We start from the raw sequence: 17,241 nt of genomic DNA, 5'->3' as shown, positions 1-17,241 counted from the left end.
CCTCTGCCTCCCACTTGCTGGGATTAGAGGCGTGAGCTACCACCGCCCAGCCTCATTACTTGGTATTTGAGAAGGACTAATTTTAGAATCCTTCAAGATACCAAAATTTAGATCAGTGATTCTCAACTTTCCTAATGCTGCATGCAATCCTTCAATACAGTTCCTTATGTATGATGACCCAAGCATGAAATTATTTTCATTGCTATTTCATAACTGCCATTTTGTTAGTGTTATAAATCATAATATTTTTGGAGATAGAGATTTGCCAAAGGAGTTGCAACCCAGATGTAGAGAACCACTGGTCTAGATATTCAAGTCCATTACATAAAACAAATTGGTGTTTTCATAGAAGCTACATACATTTATTTATGCTGTGTTGACTCTGGGTTTTCTGTAATACCTAATACAAGTAAATTGTTGCCATGCTAATTTTTTATAGAATAATGACAAGAATGCATTTATACTTTTTTAGTGCAGATACAATGTTTTCTAAGCATTTTGAACTTGAGGTTGGTGGCATAGGTGAATGGATAACCTTCAAGTATAGAGGGACAACTATATTCATAAATCCTTTAGCTATTTTTTTTCTTGCTGCTGTGGTTTGAATGAGATATCCCTTACAAGGCTCAGGCGTTCCCAGTTGGTGGAACTAACTGGGAAGGACTTGGAAGTACATCCCTAATTGGAGAAAGAATATCACTGGGGTCAGCTTTGAGGTTTCAAAAGACTTATGCCAATGTGGCCTCTCTCTGCCTCCTGCTCTTGAATCAGAATGTGAGCTCTCAGCTGTTCCTGCCACCATGCCTCTGCTCCACCATCAGGGACTCTAACCTCCGAAACCATAAGCCCAATGAACACTTTCTTTAATAGGTTGCCTTGGCTATGGCATTTTTGTCAGAGCAATAAAAAGTTACTAAGACAGAAGCTAGAACCAGGAAGTGGGCTATTACTATAAAACTTGACCATGTTGTTTTGGAGGAATGTAGGAGACATCAGATTAGCAAACCAGTTAAACGTTGTAAGGGGAGTTTGTGGGCCATCCCAGGAGGTCTTGGAAGACCACAATACCAAGAGGTATGAGGACTGTGGAGGATCAGATCAAGAGGTGTCAGAGTGGAAACAATATCAGCAACTGTGATATTGTGAGAACTCTTGTGATATTTTGGCAAAGACTGTTCTTGTTCTAAGAGGTTAAATTTAAAAGTAATGGACTAATTTCTTTGATGGAGGAGATTTCATGACAGCCTACTTGACTCTGTCGTGTGGTTATTAGTAATTATTCTCATGCAGGTCTATGATGAAAAAGATCAAGTGCGGCAGAGAGAGATGCAGAATGCACAGTTTGAAGAGAAGAGAGCCAGGAAATGTAACACTATGGCCAGGGGATGATGAAAGGGATAGGAAGATTAAGAAGTGGCCTGACCCACACTGGAAGAACATGAGGGATGCCCTTAGCACTGGGGAGGCAGAACTAGAGACTAGCCTGGTTTACATAGCCAGGGCTACGTAGAGGGACCCTATCTCAAAAGAAAAAAACGTGGAGGAGGAGAAAGAGAAGTAAGAAGGAAGGAGGAGCAGAATGGGAGGAGGAGGGAAAGAGGAGAACAGGAGGGGGAGGTGAGAATAGGAGGAGGGGGAGGAGGGGAACAGGAGGAGGAGGAGGTCATCCATCATCTACAACTCTAGGTGTGAAGTTTCCAGAGGAGAAACTACTCTTCCCTGATTTTGTACTTCCCTTTACGCATTAGAATATTAGCTGTGGCTTGGGAAATGGCCTAGAATGTCTTTGCTCTTTTCCCAGTAAATGCAGTTTTACAGAAATAACTGGGTTACTGGGGTGCCGATGGAGCCCCGAAGGCTGTTGTTATACCTGAGGCTGCTTTAGAGAAGAAATGAACAAGCGGAGAGAGGAAATCCTCCCTCCAGTACTCACACTGTGAGGCACCATGGCACTGTCCTGTGGCTGCAGTGACTTGTTTAAATTTGGGGGACAAAGTTTCTTCTCCTTGGCCTCGCCTTTTACATATTTAACATCATACAGAAAAGAAATATCCCTTGAAAGTAAGAAAATACGTTTTAGAATTAGCTTTTTCTAAGGGTGTATACAGCTACACACTTTCTACTAGAGGGTAAAATAGAACTTTGGTCAGCAAAACTGCTCTTTCTTCCCCTGCTTATCTGGATTTTATTATTTAGAATTATTTAAAAACATGGGGAAAGGAAGTGTGATTTCCATTGAAGGCATCCCTGTGATCCCCACGCAGCTCTGTTTCAGAAGACAAGTCCACCCATTACTTTAGGATGATGAGAGCAGTTTACCGAGCAAACAGTTCTCCCTCCGGATTCCAGTGACGGCAGCCACGCCCTGCACCGCTGGAGAAACTGAAACTGCAGCCCCCTCTCTACACAGGACCCGCTCCTCGCCTTCCCCAGCAGCCACTTTCAGCGTCACTGTCATGGACACTTCAGAGATCACAGACGTCAGAACCCACAGCCAGGCCCAGTTGCGTCTGGAGACCCGTGAGCTTCCATAGAGGTTGTCTAATTAACATAGAGCAGTCCTTGGCCGGGTTCTCTGGGCAGAACAGCTCAAATCACAATGGCAGCGGCCATGGCCTCGGGAGCAGAGGGGAGGAAGCAACCCAGGCAGGCAGAAAGGCCCTGGCTTGGGTAGGACACTCCCACAGTGTCCACAGCTTCTAGAGGTGGGGTTCGCTCACCCGGATGGTGACCTTAGGTTTAGCATCCAGCACCAGCTTATTGGATGGAGGCCCCTCCATGGCCAGTGTCCAAGGTTGAAGGATGAACCTGCTGACCCCTGGACCAGCACAGCCCACCCGTGTAAGAAGAGTCTGCCCACATTCTTCCTCTTCACCAAACTTCTCGATCCCATCATCAACTCTTTCCTCCCCTCCAACCTCGGATGAATCAGTTTTTTCCCATAGTTATTCCTGCCACGTGTGCGCAGGACTCCATCTTGGTCCACAGCCCCCAGTCTCATCCCACCAGCGATAACTGTGTAGGGAACTTCCACTGCCCCACTAAGACACTCCCTGGCCTTGTTTGCTTTGTGCCGCTGTGATAAATACTGACCCAAACCAACCTGGGCTAGGAAAAGGCTTGTCTGGCTTACAGGTTCTGGACCACAGGAAAGGGAGAGCTGTGCTGACTGGCTCTGTGTGCGTGGCTTTCTAGGCCTGCCTTCTTATACAACCCAGCAGCAACTGCCCAGGGATGGCAAGGCTTCTAGCGCGAGGATCCCTCACCAAGAAAAATGCCCACAGACAAGCCCACAGGCCAATTGACAGAGGCAGCTCCTCAACTGACAGTCCATCTTCCCAGGTGCCTCTAGTTTGTGCAAGCTGATGAAGACAGACTTTTCCCTCCTAAAACTTCTTCCTTGACCAAGCATTGCTATTATGTCCTCATGATTTATCTAGATAGAATATATCATCTCTGTCTTTCTGATAAATATCAGACTCCCTGATATTACCTGGCAGAAGAGATGTCCCCTCCCTTCTGAAACCATGACCCAGAAATCTAGTGCAGACTTCCCTTTATTAAGTTAATCTCTTAGCAGTTTTTCCCACTGGTGTGACTACTCCTTGTGTTTGCGACACCCCTGGTTCTGAGCCCTCCTGCTCCTCTAGAGATGCTCCACAGAATGTGTCCTTTGAAGCCATCGAACCTGCAGTCTGCTTCACCTTCCTCTGTGTGCTGAGGCTGCCATCAAAATGGCATCAGTACCCAGTCCCTTCCCGCCCTTTGCCCTCAATATCCAATCTGCCGCTAACATCGGTAATTCCGCAGCCGCCCTCATATCATTAGAGCGGGCAGTTCCCTTACTTCTTGCCAACAGCACATCTCTGCTCCAACTTGTCATTACTTGATGTGCACCCCAGGTCTCTAGGGTACGTCCTGTGTACTTCTCTCAGACTCAGCTCCCTACGGCGTCGCTGCTTAATGTATGATATTTTCATGTCTCCATCCTGCCATCATCTTTAAAGGAGACTCTGGCCTGACTTGTGCCCGCTGTCCATTCTCTTCTCCGTGTTGCTGCTGCTACAGAAGATGCTGGTTCATTTTACTGACCAGGTCTCTCTCCATTCCCTTTTCATCAAAGTGCTAGTACTCTCATTTTCCTCCGAGTAGGTGCCTTCCTCCCCTGTTAGAAGATCTCTCAAAAAGAGATTCTGGGGAGCTAGCAAGATGGTTCTGCGGGTAAAGACACTTGCCACACAAGCCTGAAGTCATGAATTTTACCAGTGGGACCCAAATAAAGGTAGAAGAGGAGAATCAACTGGGAAAAAAATTGTCCTTTAACCACAAGTGAGCTTTCACACACATATACACACTCACACCAACACACAATATAATACTAATAAAGTATAATAAAATACAATTTAAAAATCAGCTAGGGTTGGGGCTGAGAGATGGCTTAGAGGTTAAGAGCATTGCCTGCTCTTCCAAAGGTCCTGAGTTCAATTCCCAGCAACCACATGGTGGCTCACGGCCATCTGTAATGAGGTCTGGTGCCCTCTTCTGACCTTCAGGCATACACACAAACAGAATATTGTATACATTATAAATAAATATTTTAAAAAATCAGCTAGAGAAAGCAAAATTACTCAGTGGTAAGAGCAATTACTAAACAAGCGCAGGGGAAATCTGATGCAGGAAAGTTATCCTCTGCTCCTCACGTGCAGACTATGGTATGAGCACACACACGGAATAAATAAGTAAGTGGAATAATTAAAGAATAAGCAAATGAAGTCATAGTAGTGACCTGGGTCATTTGCATTGAAAATATGTCATGTGGGGCTGGAGAGATGGCTCAGTGGTTAAGAGCAGTGCCTACTCTTCCAAAGGTCCTGAGTTCAATTCCCAGCAACCACATGGTGGCTCACAACCATCTGTAATGAGGTCTGGTGTCCTCTTCTGGCCTGCAGACATACACACAGACAGAATATTGTATACATAATAAATAAATAAATATTTTTTAAAAAAAAGAAAATATGTCATGTGCAGGGGTCATAACAGAAAAATAGTAAATACTACTGCACACATTTAAAAAATGTATTTGACAGAAAAACACCCAAAGCATGGAGGAAGGCACTATAGAAGGGGACAAATTAGAACAAATCTAATGGCACATACACATGAAAACATTCTAATGAGCCTGGTGTGGTAGCACACGCTTTACTCTCAGCTCTCAGAGAACAGACAGGTGGATCTTTGCTAGAGGCCAGCCTGGGCTACATAGTTCTAGGCCAGCCAAAGCTACAGAGTCAGTGAGACCCTGTCATACACACATACACACACACACACATACACACACACACAGAGAGAGAGAGAGAGAGAGAGAGAGAGAGAGTCATATTGAAACTTAATTTTAAAAAATGTTTTCCTTTGCTAGCAGAAAGTATGTATGATGTCTCTGTGAAGCTGGTCACGTGAATGTCATATTCATGTCAAGGAGCAGTGGGCACTATATTCATAAAAGCACCAGGTTTCATGTCCTCCTTACCTTTTTATATAGTCACACAATTATGCACAATTCTACATCTACTATATTCTTACTTAGATGTGGTGGGCATACCTTTAATCCCGGCACTTGTGAGGCAGAGCAGGCAGATCTCTATGAATTCAAGGCCAGCCTGGTGTACATACCAAGTTCCAGGTTAACCAGGGCTATACAATAAGACCATATCTCAAAAAATATTTTATGGCCGGGCAGTGGTGGCGCACGCCTTTAATCCCAGCACTCGGGAGGCAGAGGCAGGCGGATCTCTGTGAGTTCAAGACCAGCCTGGTCTACAAGAGCTAGTTCCAGGACAGGCTCCAAAGCCACAGAGAAACCCTGTCTCGAAAAACCAAAAAAAAAAATATTTTATGTCTTTATCATTGGTGGGGATGTGGGTGTCTGTGATGTGGGTTTGTGTAATGTGACTCTGTGTGACATGGGTGTGTGTGGTGTGTGTGATATCGGGGGTGATGTGGAATGTTGTGAGGAGGGACATGTGATGTGGGAGTGTATGTAATAGGTGTGTGATGGGATGTATGATGTGGATATATGTGATATAGGTGTATGATGTGGGTGTGGGTGTGATGTGGGAATGTGTGTGATGGATGTGTGATGGGGATGCTTGATGTGGATATGTTATCGATATAGGCGTATGATGTGGGACTGTGATGTGGGTGTTTGTGATGTGCGGTGCGTTATGTGGGGGTGTGACGTGTATGTGGTGTGGGTGTGTGATGTGGGGGTGTAGTGTAGTGTGTGTGACACAGGAATATGTGACAAGGATGTGTGATGTGGGGGGTGATGTGGGGAGGTGATGTCAGCGTGTGTGATGTCGGTGTGTAAGTGTAGACACAGAGATGCCACAGCACTCACATGGCAGTTGGAGGACGATTTTGGGGAATCAGTTGTCTCCTTTAACCCATGGGAATGGGCTCAGGTTACCTGGCTGCAGGACAAGTGCTTTTACCTGCTGAGCCATCCTGCTGATCTCAACCACTTTCATAGCAGTCAATTGTCTGCATTCAGTCATTTCCTGCTTAAAATTCCAAGGCTTATTTTGTGCGCTGAACACTGGCTGATGAGGCCATCAGAAAAGATTCTTAGAACTAAACACTTTGTCATTTGTATTTTATTGCTGTGCTCTGAATACTTGACACTGCTGGAAAAATTACTCCTTGTCCCTAGCAGTTGAGCACACCATTGTCCACGCATGGAGGTCCAGTGCAGGTGCCACAGCACCAAATCAGGACGCTGACGAAAGTGTGGTGTGGATGCCTGCGAGAGCCATGCCTACGACTGTGCTGGCTGGCTTTTGTTGGCTTTCATTAACTTGACACAAGCCAGCGTTATCTGGGAAGAGAAACATCAATGGAGGAAGCGCCTCCATCAGATTGCCAGCAGGGCTTCTTCTTGAATAATGACTGAGGGAAGGCAGAGGCAGGTAGATCTCTGCGTGTTCGAGGCCAGCCTGGTCTGGTCTACAGAGTGAGTTCCAAGATAGCCAAAGAAACCCTGTCTCAACACACACACACACACACACACACACACACACACACACACACACAAATAAGAAAAAAACAAGCAAACTGAACAAGCCATAGGGAGCAAGTATTCAACCATGGCTTCTACTTGCACTCCTGTCTCCAGGTTCCTGCCCTGCTTTCCCTCAGTGATGGAGTGTGACCCAAGAGCTATAAGATGAAATAAACCTTTCCTCTCTGAGTTGCTTTTGGTTGGGGTGTTTTATCACAGCAAGGGAGACCTCAGACAATCCCCTTCTGGTTACTGACAGGATTCCTTCCTGGAGGTCACGAGACTGGGACTGTTTCCTTGATGGGCATCAATTGAGTTGCCCATACATCTCTTGACTTGTGTCCTTCTGTTCTTCCATTCTTGTCTGGTCCATCTCCTGACCCACTCAGTCACCTTCCTTTTATACTTTCAGGGTCCATGCTTAGGCTGGGCTCACATCTGGTGTAATTTCCCTGTCTCTAAACTTCCTCTGAGGTTTCCTGCTGCTGAGGTCTACTCACAAGTTCTGGGGTGACAGTGAGGATGGGGGTGCTGAGATCTGTATTCATGGGTTCTGGGGTGACAGTGAGATTTGGAGGTGCTGCTACTTGATGGCCACAGTTGAAGAACTTCTGCTCGGAAGTGCCAGTTTACTACCACACGCAGATATGACTAGCATTTATTGTTTTATATCATTCCCAGAAATACTCTAACAAATTGTGTTCCATGAAGATTGTGCCTTATTCATCTGAAAGTATTTTCCATTTATCAAAATCTCTCTGCATGCCTTGCTTACATGCCATGATCATACAGCAGTTTATCCGCACTTAAGTGTGTAGGATATTTGATCTTATGGAAATTACTTTTCTCATGGGTGAAAAGGGATGGATAGAATTGCTCAGTTTTAGGTGCATTTAGGAGTACAGAAAAGCAGACACGAGAGGATGGTGATCAGAGCATCTCAAACCACAACTCGATGTTTAAGTGTGAATGCAGGAAGAAGTACACAAATGCAAGCCAAAAAGAAAAAAGAAAAGAAAGAACCAGACGTGGAAGAAGTCTCAGTGGATAACAGATCTTGATACCAAAACTGATGGCCTGAGTTTAACCTGCAGGACCCGGATGTGGAAGGAGAGAACCGATTCCTACAAACTGTCCTCTGATCTTACACGTGGGACATGGCAAATATGCACACTTACATACAATACATAAATACAAAATGTATGGCCAGAATTCATAGCTACTGTACTGATAATAACCATACATATATCCTTTCAGAATTATCACCAACGATACTGCAGTTTCACAATCCATTCTGCCCCCTCCCCAGACTGTCATTCAAATGAAAAAATAATTCTATCTATCTTAATATATCCCACTCTCTTCCTTCTTTACCTTCCAGCTCCAGTTAGGGAAACAGGATGATCAATCAGATATTTTAATTTATTCCTTCGAACAGGGTGCTGCCAGACACGGTCTACAATGCGTGGAAGAGCACCCTGTGGGGAAAAAAACACAAACGTCCAGCAGAGGGCACTCTAGTCAAAGAAAAGTTACCAATTTAACTCTACATCAAGGGCATTTGAATGCTTTACTGAGGAGCGGAACTCTTGATTCAAGAACACGTCGAAAGGCAAATTAGAATATTAAGAGAGCATCAATAATATGCTTGGTAAATTTACATAAAGTAGGTTAAGAGAAATAATCAAACAATGGAAACATTTGCTCAAAAGTTCTGAAGATATTTTACTTTGGATGTTTCTGGTTTGGTTCTTTTAGTTTTGTTTCTTGAGACAGGATCTCATTTGGGTAGCCCAGTCTCACCTGGAACTCATGGTAATCCTCCTGCTTCAGCCTCTGATGTTGGATTTGTCAGTGCCAGCCACCATGTTCAGCAAGATCTAAATTTTCTAGTTGGCAAGACGTCTCAGCAGCTGAAAGAGCTGGCAATCTGATGACCTGTGTTTCTCCCCAGAACCCATGGTGGAAAGAGAGAACCAACTACTCCTACTCGTACATGAATGAACTAATAATTAAAAATAAATAAATCTGAATTTTAAAAGAGCATCTGAAATATATAACGTATGCTCACCAAACACTTAATAAAGTGAATTTTAAAAAAAGATAACGACCCCAAACATTCTAGGCATGTGTATACGCACCTTTGGGGCTTTAAGTTTCTTAGAAGGCAATAAGTTTTCAGGACATGGACCAGCATTGGCTGCATAGTTCAGAGAGAGAAGGACTTCCTCGGGGATGAATTCATTCGGAAGGGAAGGAGGAAGGGGTTTGAGATGGTCCAGCATGACTTTTCTCTCCTTTAGCTCAGGAAGTCCTAAGAAAGTAAGAGGAAAGACAAACTCTCAAGTGGAGTGTCCTGGGGAGTTGGAGCTCCCCCACCTGCCTTACCATTTGTGTTCCTAACAGGAGGAGCGCTTCCAGCGGGCAGGCATGCAACAGAGAGTCCTTAAAGCGCAGAAGAGCATCCAGTGCACAGAAAGGTGGAGAAGGAGAGGAAGCAGCGTATGCGACCATGAAGAGAGACACAAATAAGATGACTGGGCTACAGAGCGAGCAAACAGCCAGCCTGGACAGTTGAGCGAGACTCCCGTTTGTAGAAAGTGAATAGGGAGCCAGCTCAGGGCAGAGTCCTTGCTTAGTGTATTTAAGTCCCTGGCTTGATTCATCTGTACCTCCTAAATAGTAAAAGGCTTGATGAAACTGTAGCTAAATATAAATAACAAAGCAAACCAAAAACCCCTAAGTGACAGGAAGACTGGTGGAAATTTCAGTCTCAGAGTAAGGATGAACGATGTCTGTACTTGATCCGGATCCTAGTACAAGTCCACATTTATCATATAAATTCTCATCTCTCTATGGAACTCTTAACTGTCGTGGAACTCACTCGGTAGGGCAGGCTGGCCTCAAATTCACAGAGATTCACCTTCCTCTGCCTCCCCAGAGCTGGGATTAAAGGCATCAGCCACAAAGCCCAGCACCAAGGATGAAAATTTTAAGAATTCTCAGAAAAAGTCTTGAATCTTATACAAATAGCCATACAGTATTAAGCTGTGTTTATCTTATCCACATTGTTCCCTTAAAGTCAGAGAGCAAGGAGCCAAACAGGCGTTGTTTCAGACAGCTGTTAGTATTTAAACGAAGATGAAAGAGAATTCTGATTTGGTAACAGCCAGGTTGTCTGAGAAGGGGAGAATGGATTGCGAATTCTGCCAGTAGCCATGATGGCTCTGTCCACAGCGTCGCTCAAGTTTACCTTTGGTCTCCTCCTTGACTAGAGAAAGTTTTGACTGTTTGACCTCAGATGTTGACGGGGAGTTCAGCGAAGTTCCGGATGCTTTTTGGAGAGACATAATAAACTATTTTTCCAGAAAATTAGTTCAGAAACAAATCAAAATCGTGCTGGGAACTTTAGGCTCCCCGTGGTTCTGTAGGCAAAACAAGGCAAATGAACAAAGAGACCCCTTGCGGGTTCATGCTCAGATTGGAATTCGGAATTCATCTAGCATGGTTTCCCTTCTTTGTTCTCTCCGACGACCCGACGTGACAGAGAGGGGTATGGATGGGTCAGAGTCAAGGCCTAGCCCCGCAAAGTCAGAGTCCGCTGCCCTACAGACGGCGGGCGGGCGGGTCAGCGCGGCCCAGCTCCACGGGCTCGAGTGAGGCAGGGCTCCCACGGTCCCTTCAGCAGAGACCTGTGGACACTGACATCCGCAGCTGTACCCACAAATTGTGTTTCCCGCCAGGCCTCGGTCGGTAGGCTCTTTCCTGGAACGCTCTGCGTCGTCATGGCAACGCAGGACCCCGTGTCCTAGCAACCTGTGGTCCGGGCTGCCTCCGGCGGCGCCGTCAAAAAAAAAAAAGACAAATCGAACAATCGCTACACTATCTAGCTGTTTCTGTGTGATCTTAGTCGTGCGTCGTAACAATAAGGAAAACAAATACTTAATCTGGTTGCTGTCTCGGAATGGGACAGTCTCTAGTGGCCGCGCTTCCGGCTGTGGACTGCGCAAGCGCAGGCCCAGCTGGCCTCCGAGCTCCCTTAGACTGCCCTGTGGCCCTGTCCTTTGGAGGCTGTTGTGGGAGTGGTTTCCGTCCTTGTAACCGGCTTTATTGTTTTGCGTATTTTTTATAAATATCCCCGGTGGCTTCAAACTCAAAGAGATCCTCCTGCCTCTGCCTTCCAATTGTTAGGATTAAAGGCGTGCACCACTACGCCAGACCCTACCAGTTCATTTTTATAGCATGTTGACAGGGATTTCATATTCGTCTTGGGTGCTCAGATATTAGCCTGCAAATCTCCCTGAAGGAGTCCGTGAGTGGAAAGTGGACTAGCATCTGTATTTAATGTAGTTTTATTAAAACATGAGGATTTAAATTAGCACCTTTTTTTTTTTTTTAATGAAAGGAGTTGGGTGCATAGGCGGGGTTGAAAACCCTCCTGCCTCCACCTGGAGTACTAGGGTCACAGGCATGCATCGCCACACATGGATTAATTTGGAACTTTCCAGAAGTGATACTTTTTAGTATCTAGGAAATTTAATTACGGCTTAACTAAACACTTCTCAAGGGAATTGGTAGGTTGGGGCTCTAAAATTGAAACGTCTCATATCGTCTAGTTGTTGGCTGTAGTGAAGTCCCTGCATGTGTATGAGTGTGCGTTACAACGCTCAGGAACAAAGCCAGAGCCTTGTGCATGCTAAGAGCTCCAGCACTTAGCTCCACCTCCAGTTCGAACTCTAGTTCTTTATCATTACTCCTTTCTCACCTGATGCGCCTTCAGTGCCCGTCCTAAAAACTTAGAATAATTACCTTACTCACTCGGGCTCCTACCAGGAGCAACAGTGAGCAGCCGTGCCGACTTGAATATGGATCCCACGAGAGCTTTCTCTTGGTAAATTTACAAACTAGATGCGCAAACTTGGTTGAGTTCAAATGGACCCTAAACTTCCACAACTTGGTTCCCCCCACCCCCTCCCACCCCATGGTGTTTCTTTCTTGCCTCTCTGCATGGCAATGGATAGCCAGGCACACTTAAATTTCTGAAGCGACTTCTCCCATCCCACTCCCTCGCACTGCAGAAATAGGTGGGGACAGTTGGGCCGTAGAGAGTGAGTAGAGTGACTGTGTGCCTGGTGCTCCCATAGGGGCTTCGCTGGGAGAATATTCTGATGTCAACTGCTGATCCTGATGCGCTCCAACAGTCAGCGTTCTCTGGAGAGAAGATGAGCACTCTCGTGCTGCAACAGCAGGGTGAGGATGGGCAGTCGGTGAAGAGCAGACTGCTGTGGAGACTGGCAAGAGCCGAGTGCCGGCAGGTCCAGTTTGATAGTTCAGTAATCTCAGCACTTGTGAGGCTGAGATCTGGGCTGCAGAAACTGTCTCAACCCCCAGCTCTATTCACCTCCCCAAAAGGAATGACCACAGTAGAGAGAACGCTAGAATCAATGCCACTGAAAATGCAAATCAGGCCCCGTTTATTTATCTGTAACCTATAACATCGCTCCCTCCCTTAGTCTAGGTAAGAAAGCCCTGCCCAGTTAGTTGCTCCTTTGGCTACCGTTGGCATAGAAAGCTGCCCGCAACTAGGATGAAGGGCACTTGAAACATGAGACGATGAGTGCATGGGAGCTATTTGGACTACAGAGCTAGGGTATAATGTTTGCTAGCTGTTTACAGGGGTCTCTCTGGGTAACAGCTCGAGCTGTCAACTAGCTCTTGCAGACCAGGCTGGCCTCAAACTCACAGAGATCTGCCTGCCTCACTTCCTGAGTGCTGGTATTAAAGGCGTGCGCCACCACTGCCAGGCTCCTCGCCTCCTTTTGAGACAAAAGTTCTCGCTAAATTACCCTGGCTAACTTAAAACTCATAGTAAACTATGCTAGTCTTGAACCTGCAACCATTTGTTGTCCTCTTTTTAAACTGTTGCTGCTTTTTTTCTTTTCTTTTTTTTTCCTTTTTTTTTTCTTCTGTTTTCCGAGATAGGGTTTCTCTGTGTAGCTTTGGAGCCTATCCTGGAACTCACTCTGTAAAATCAGGCTGTCCTTGAACTCACAGAGAACCACCTGCCTTTTAATCTACAGCTGTCCAGTCAGCAACTGCAACTCCACTGCTCTCAGCAGCGGTTAGTCCTGAGAGCCACTGCAGCCTGAGGGAATTGTTTCCTCAGGCACAAACTCTTTCAAAGCTACAAAGGGAGTTTATCTAAATCTCTGTACCTCTAAAGAACTCAGGATTCAAAGGTTGAGTCCTGCTCTTGAGAGACTGAAGAGCAGCAGCTCACCTGGCCTTCCAGCACCTCTCCAGAAAACCTCATGCTGCCCCATCCCCCTTCAAAATCCCTCTCCACCCAACTCCTCCCTACCATTTGCCCACAGGTGAATGTTATTTAATCAAACACCTTTGCATCATTAGACAAATATTACAAAGCCGGCACAGAAGTAACACACCTTAAGAGAATATTCTACAAGTGCCATTCTCCTGCTTCTGAGTGACTGCCCAGGCCTGCTAGTTCACCCGTCTCTACCCGTGGTGCTGAGGAGGCTCTAAAGCATCATGGCTACCAGTCTAAGAATGTCCTAAAGCTTTGTTGTTGCTTTTCGAGACAGGGTTTCTCTGTGCATCTTTAGAGCCTGTCCTGGAACTAGCTCTGTAGGCCATGCTGGGCTTGACCTCACAGAGATCCGCCTGCCTCTGCCTACTGAGTGCTGGGATTAAAGGTGTGCGCAACCACTGCCCAGTTTATGTTTGGTTTTATAGATTTACTTTTACTTCTTTTAGGTTATGTGCATGTGAGGGTGTGCAGAGTGCAGAAGGAATCAGGTTCTCTACACATGCAAACACTACACACCGAAGGGTCTTTCTAAATATATTTATTTACGACATTCTTCACATACGCAGTATTTTGCCATTTTGTATATGAACACAAAATTTAAGGAATTTTTCAGAGAAATGTGAACAATACATTTTAAACAAATTTATTATGCCAGTCATTGGAGATCTGCAGGAAAAGGTAATCAAAATTCAAAAGAAAAAAAGCAAATAATGTAACCAGAAGCTATCTTTAATCTCTCTCACACAGGCGCGCACACGCGCACACACACACGCATGCACGCACGCACTAACCTCTGCTTCTGTGACCTAGGACATGCAGACCCGAGATAACTCAGGCAGCCCTGCACAGTCCAAATGACAGGACCTAGACCAGGGCTTCAGCATCCCTCGCACCCAAGAATCAGCTCATTGATCCATTGGCCACATCTTTAATGACTAGGTATGAGGGCTGTATATTTTGACAATATTCGAAGCAGTACAGCTACCCTTCAATAAGACACAGCAGAAGGCCTGTGTGCCATCCACTCACCTGAAGATAAGTGCTCCATTGGGTGGGGGAGGAGCCATGTTGAAGCACAGACAGGAAATGGAGTAAAGATGAGGGTGAGCAAACAAAAAAGGAAAGATGTGTATCTTTCCATTTAAACACGTAACCCGAGATAGTTCTAAAAATAACATTCTTTTTCTCAAGTCTAAATTAGCTATTTAAAAGCATTTCACTGAAGAAAAAAAAATTCAATAAAGACTTAGAAGATTCCAGAACCTTCCCACCAACTCACAGCTGATTGTTTCTCAGCTGCCTATTGAACTGGGGGTGGAGAAGGGCTCGATTTCTGGCAACAACTAGCTGTATTTATTTCCTATATAAGCTGGGCTTATAACTTATGTTTTATTTCAACAGCGGGTCTAAGACTCCATCACCTGGTGGCAGCTGTATGAATCAAATCCATACACAACCGTCACATGCTGTGTTCCTCAAAAGCTCCTAGTTCCTCCAGTGTTAGCCACAAACGCCTAGAGACTGAGAGTTCCTTTGCCAATGTGGGCAGCTACACACAGTATTACAGACATTATGTGGAAATTACTGAACAGGATTAGTAAGCAAGACACAAATTTGATTAAAGTAATGAGCTATCTTCAGTTAAGACATTAAGGCTGGGTGGAGTGCTTGCCCAGCATGCAGAAGGCCATGGGTTTAGTCTCCGGTACAGCACAGAAAAGGAATCGATTCTGCCTTGATAAAGCCCTTTTTTACGTCATCAGAAATTCTCACTAGGGTCCCTCCTCTCTGTAATCCTAGGACGTGGCTATGAAACATGCACACTAGATACGTGATGTAAATACCTAGGTCACAACAGCGATGCTCTCTAGAGGCTTGCCACTTCACTCTTGAGAAAAGCAGATAAAGCTGAAGTGATTTTGGAGACAAAACCGTGACAAAATAACCAGGTAAGACCACCACAGGTGTGGCGGTTCCCGCTGTTACTCTCAAGAGGCAAGGCAAGGGAATTGCAGCCTATCAAGGAGCAGGTGGACTCCATCAATAGTAGAAGGCTGGGGGCTGCTTACAGGAGCAGCAGTAATTCTTGGGACCCTGCCATTCCAAAGAGGTAACAACCTAGATTTAGGTTTTGACTGTACGAAGATTATAAGGCAAGTTTCCTGCCAGGGCTGGCACTCTGCAGCGATCCTATGAGCTAGCCATCTTTCCCATCATACAGAGGAGGAAAACAGCTCTGTCCTGGGTCACTTTGCTGTGCTTGGGTCTCTGAACCCACATGTGGTCCAAGCTTCAGTCACCTCCCAACTGGCTCTCAATCTGGGACAGGAGAAAACCACCCTACCAACAAAGAGGAACAACCCTAAGTAGATGCATTGTGTCTGTTTGTGTGATGGGGCTTGAGAGACAGGATCACTGGTCTTCAACTTCAGCTGGTTGTGTAGCCTGGAATAACCTGGAATTCCAATCCTCTTCTCCTACCTCTCTAGAGCTGGGTTTTTCTTTTTTCTTTTCTTTTTTGAGCAGAGTAAACATAACGTTTATTAAGGAAAGGTGAGAAAGAACTCATGAATGGGAATTCCTCCAAGGAGGGATACCCATAACTAATGTCTTAAAACTATGTCATATAGGTTCAAACTATCACTATCAGTTTTGTTACCACAGCCACATGACTTCAGCTCAGTGGTTCTCAGCCTTTCTAATTCTATGACCCTTTAAAACAGTTCATCACGTTGTGGTGACCCCAACCATAAAATTTCATTGCATGGTGGTTCATGTTTTTAAATCCAGCACTCAGGAGGCAGAGGCAGGTGGATCTCTATGAGTTCAAGGCTAACTTGGTCTACAAAGTAAGTTCCAGGACAGTCAAGGCTACACAGAGAAACCCTGTCTCGAAACAAAAAACAATAAATTATTTTGTTGCTACTTCATAACTGTAATTTTGCTACTGTTACGAAGCATAACCTAAGTATCTGTGCTTTCCAATGGTCGTAGGTGACCCTGGGAAAGAGCTGTTCTGCAACCCAGCGGTCATGACCCACAGGTTGAGAACTGCTCTTTAGCTTCACCCCCTCCCACAAACATGAAATTGGACTTGCCTCAAAATTACTTATACTTTGCAAAACAGATCTTTTTTTGAATGAGCTCTCTTGGCAACAAATAAATAAACACCATCTTTTAAGGTTATATAGACCAAGTGAGTGATTTTCAAGTATATATGACTTGCCCAGGAAGCCTGCAATAGTTCATTTTTAGGCAATAATTTTAGAGTTTCAAAACAAGTTATGTATCCTAAATGAATTAGTTTTATAACAATCTGTTTGCAAATACAGATTATTTCTAGGTTGTACTTTTTTTTTTTTTTTGGCTTTTCAAGCAGGATTTCTTTGTCTAACAGCTCTGGCTGTCCTGGAACTCACTTTGTAGACCAGGCTGGACTCAAACTCAGAGATACATCTGTGTCTGAAGTACTGGGATCAAAGGCCTGCACTAACACCACCCAGTAATATGCTTTGGAGCCTGTCCTGGAACTAGCTCTTGTAGACCAGGCTGGCCTCAAAGTCACAGAGATCCACCTGCCTCTGCCTCCCGAGTGCTGGGATTAAAGGCGTGCGCCACCACTGTCCAGCTTACATTGTACTTTCTTAACCTGACAACATCACCAACTTTTACCCCCAAAATAACAGAAACAGTCATACATTTTTTTCCACTGCCAAATATTGCAGCTACTGACAAGAGCAGCCCCAACCAGGTGTGGTAGCACACACCTTTAATCCCAGCACTGGGAAGGCAGATACCTGAGTTCCAGGATAGCTATGTAGAGAAACCATGTGCAAAACAGAACAACAAAAAG

General features: G+C 45.1%; 1 protein-coding gene across 1 annotated transcript in view; it reads right to left on the bottom strand.

Moving 5' to 3' along the window:
• The window catches only part of Axdnd1 (axonemal dynein light chain domain containing 1), a 78,367-nt gene extending 67,960 nt beyond the window's left edge, over window positions 1-10,407 (bottom strand). The window contains exons 1-4 of the mRNA XM_041662452.1: window positions 10,311-10,407; window positions 9,199-9,371; window positions 8,432-8,535; window positions 1,934-2,054 (exon numbers count right to left, since the gene is read on the bottom strand). Coding sequence (XP_041518386.1) covers window positions 1,934-2,054; window positions 8,432-8,535; window positions 9,199-9,371; window positions 10,311-10,407 — 495 coding nt within the window. The remainder of the gene's footprint in view (window positions 1-1,933; window positions 2,055-8,431; window positions 8,536-9,198; window positions 9,372-10,310) is intronic.
• Between the last annotated feature and the right edge of the window lie 6,834 nt (window positions 10,408-17,241).

The sequence above is a fragment of the Microtus oregoni genome, unplaced genomic scaffold, assembly GCF_018167655.1.
Source record: "Microtus oregoni isolate MIOR12 unplaced genomic scaffold, Mior012 000013F_ref0000133, whole genome shotgun sequence".
NCBI classification, from domain to species: domain Eukaryota; kingdom Metazoa; phylum Chordata; class Mammalia; order Rodentia; family Cricetidae; genus Microtus; species Microtus oregoni.
The sequence above is the reverse complement of the archived record's forward strand: the minus strand, read 5'-3'. Positions and strand labels throughout refer to the sequence as shown.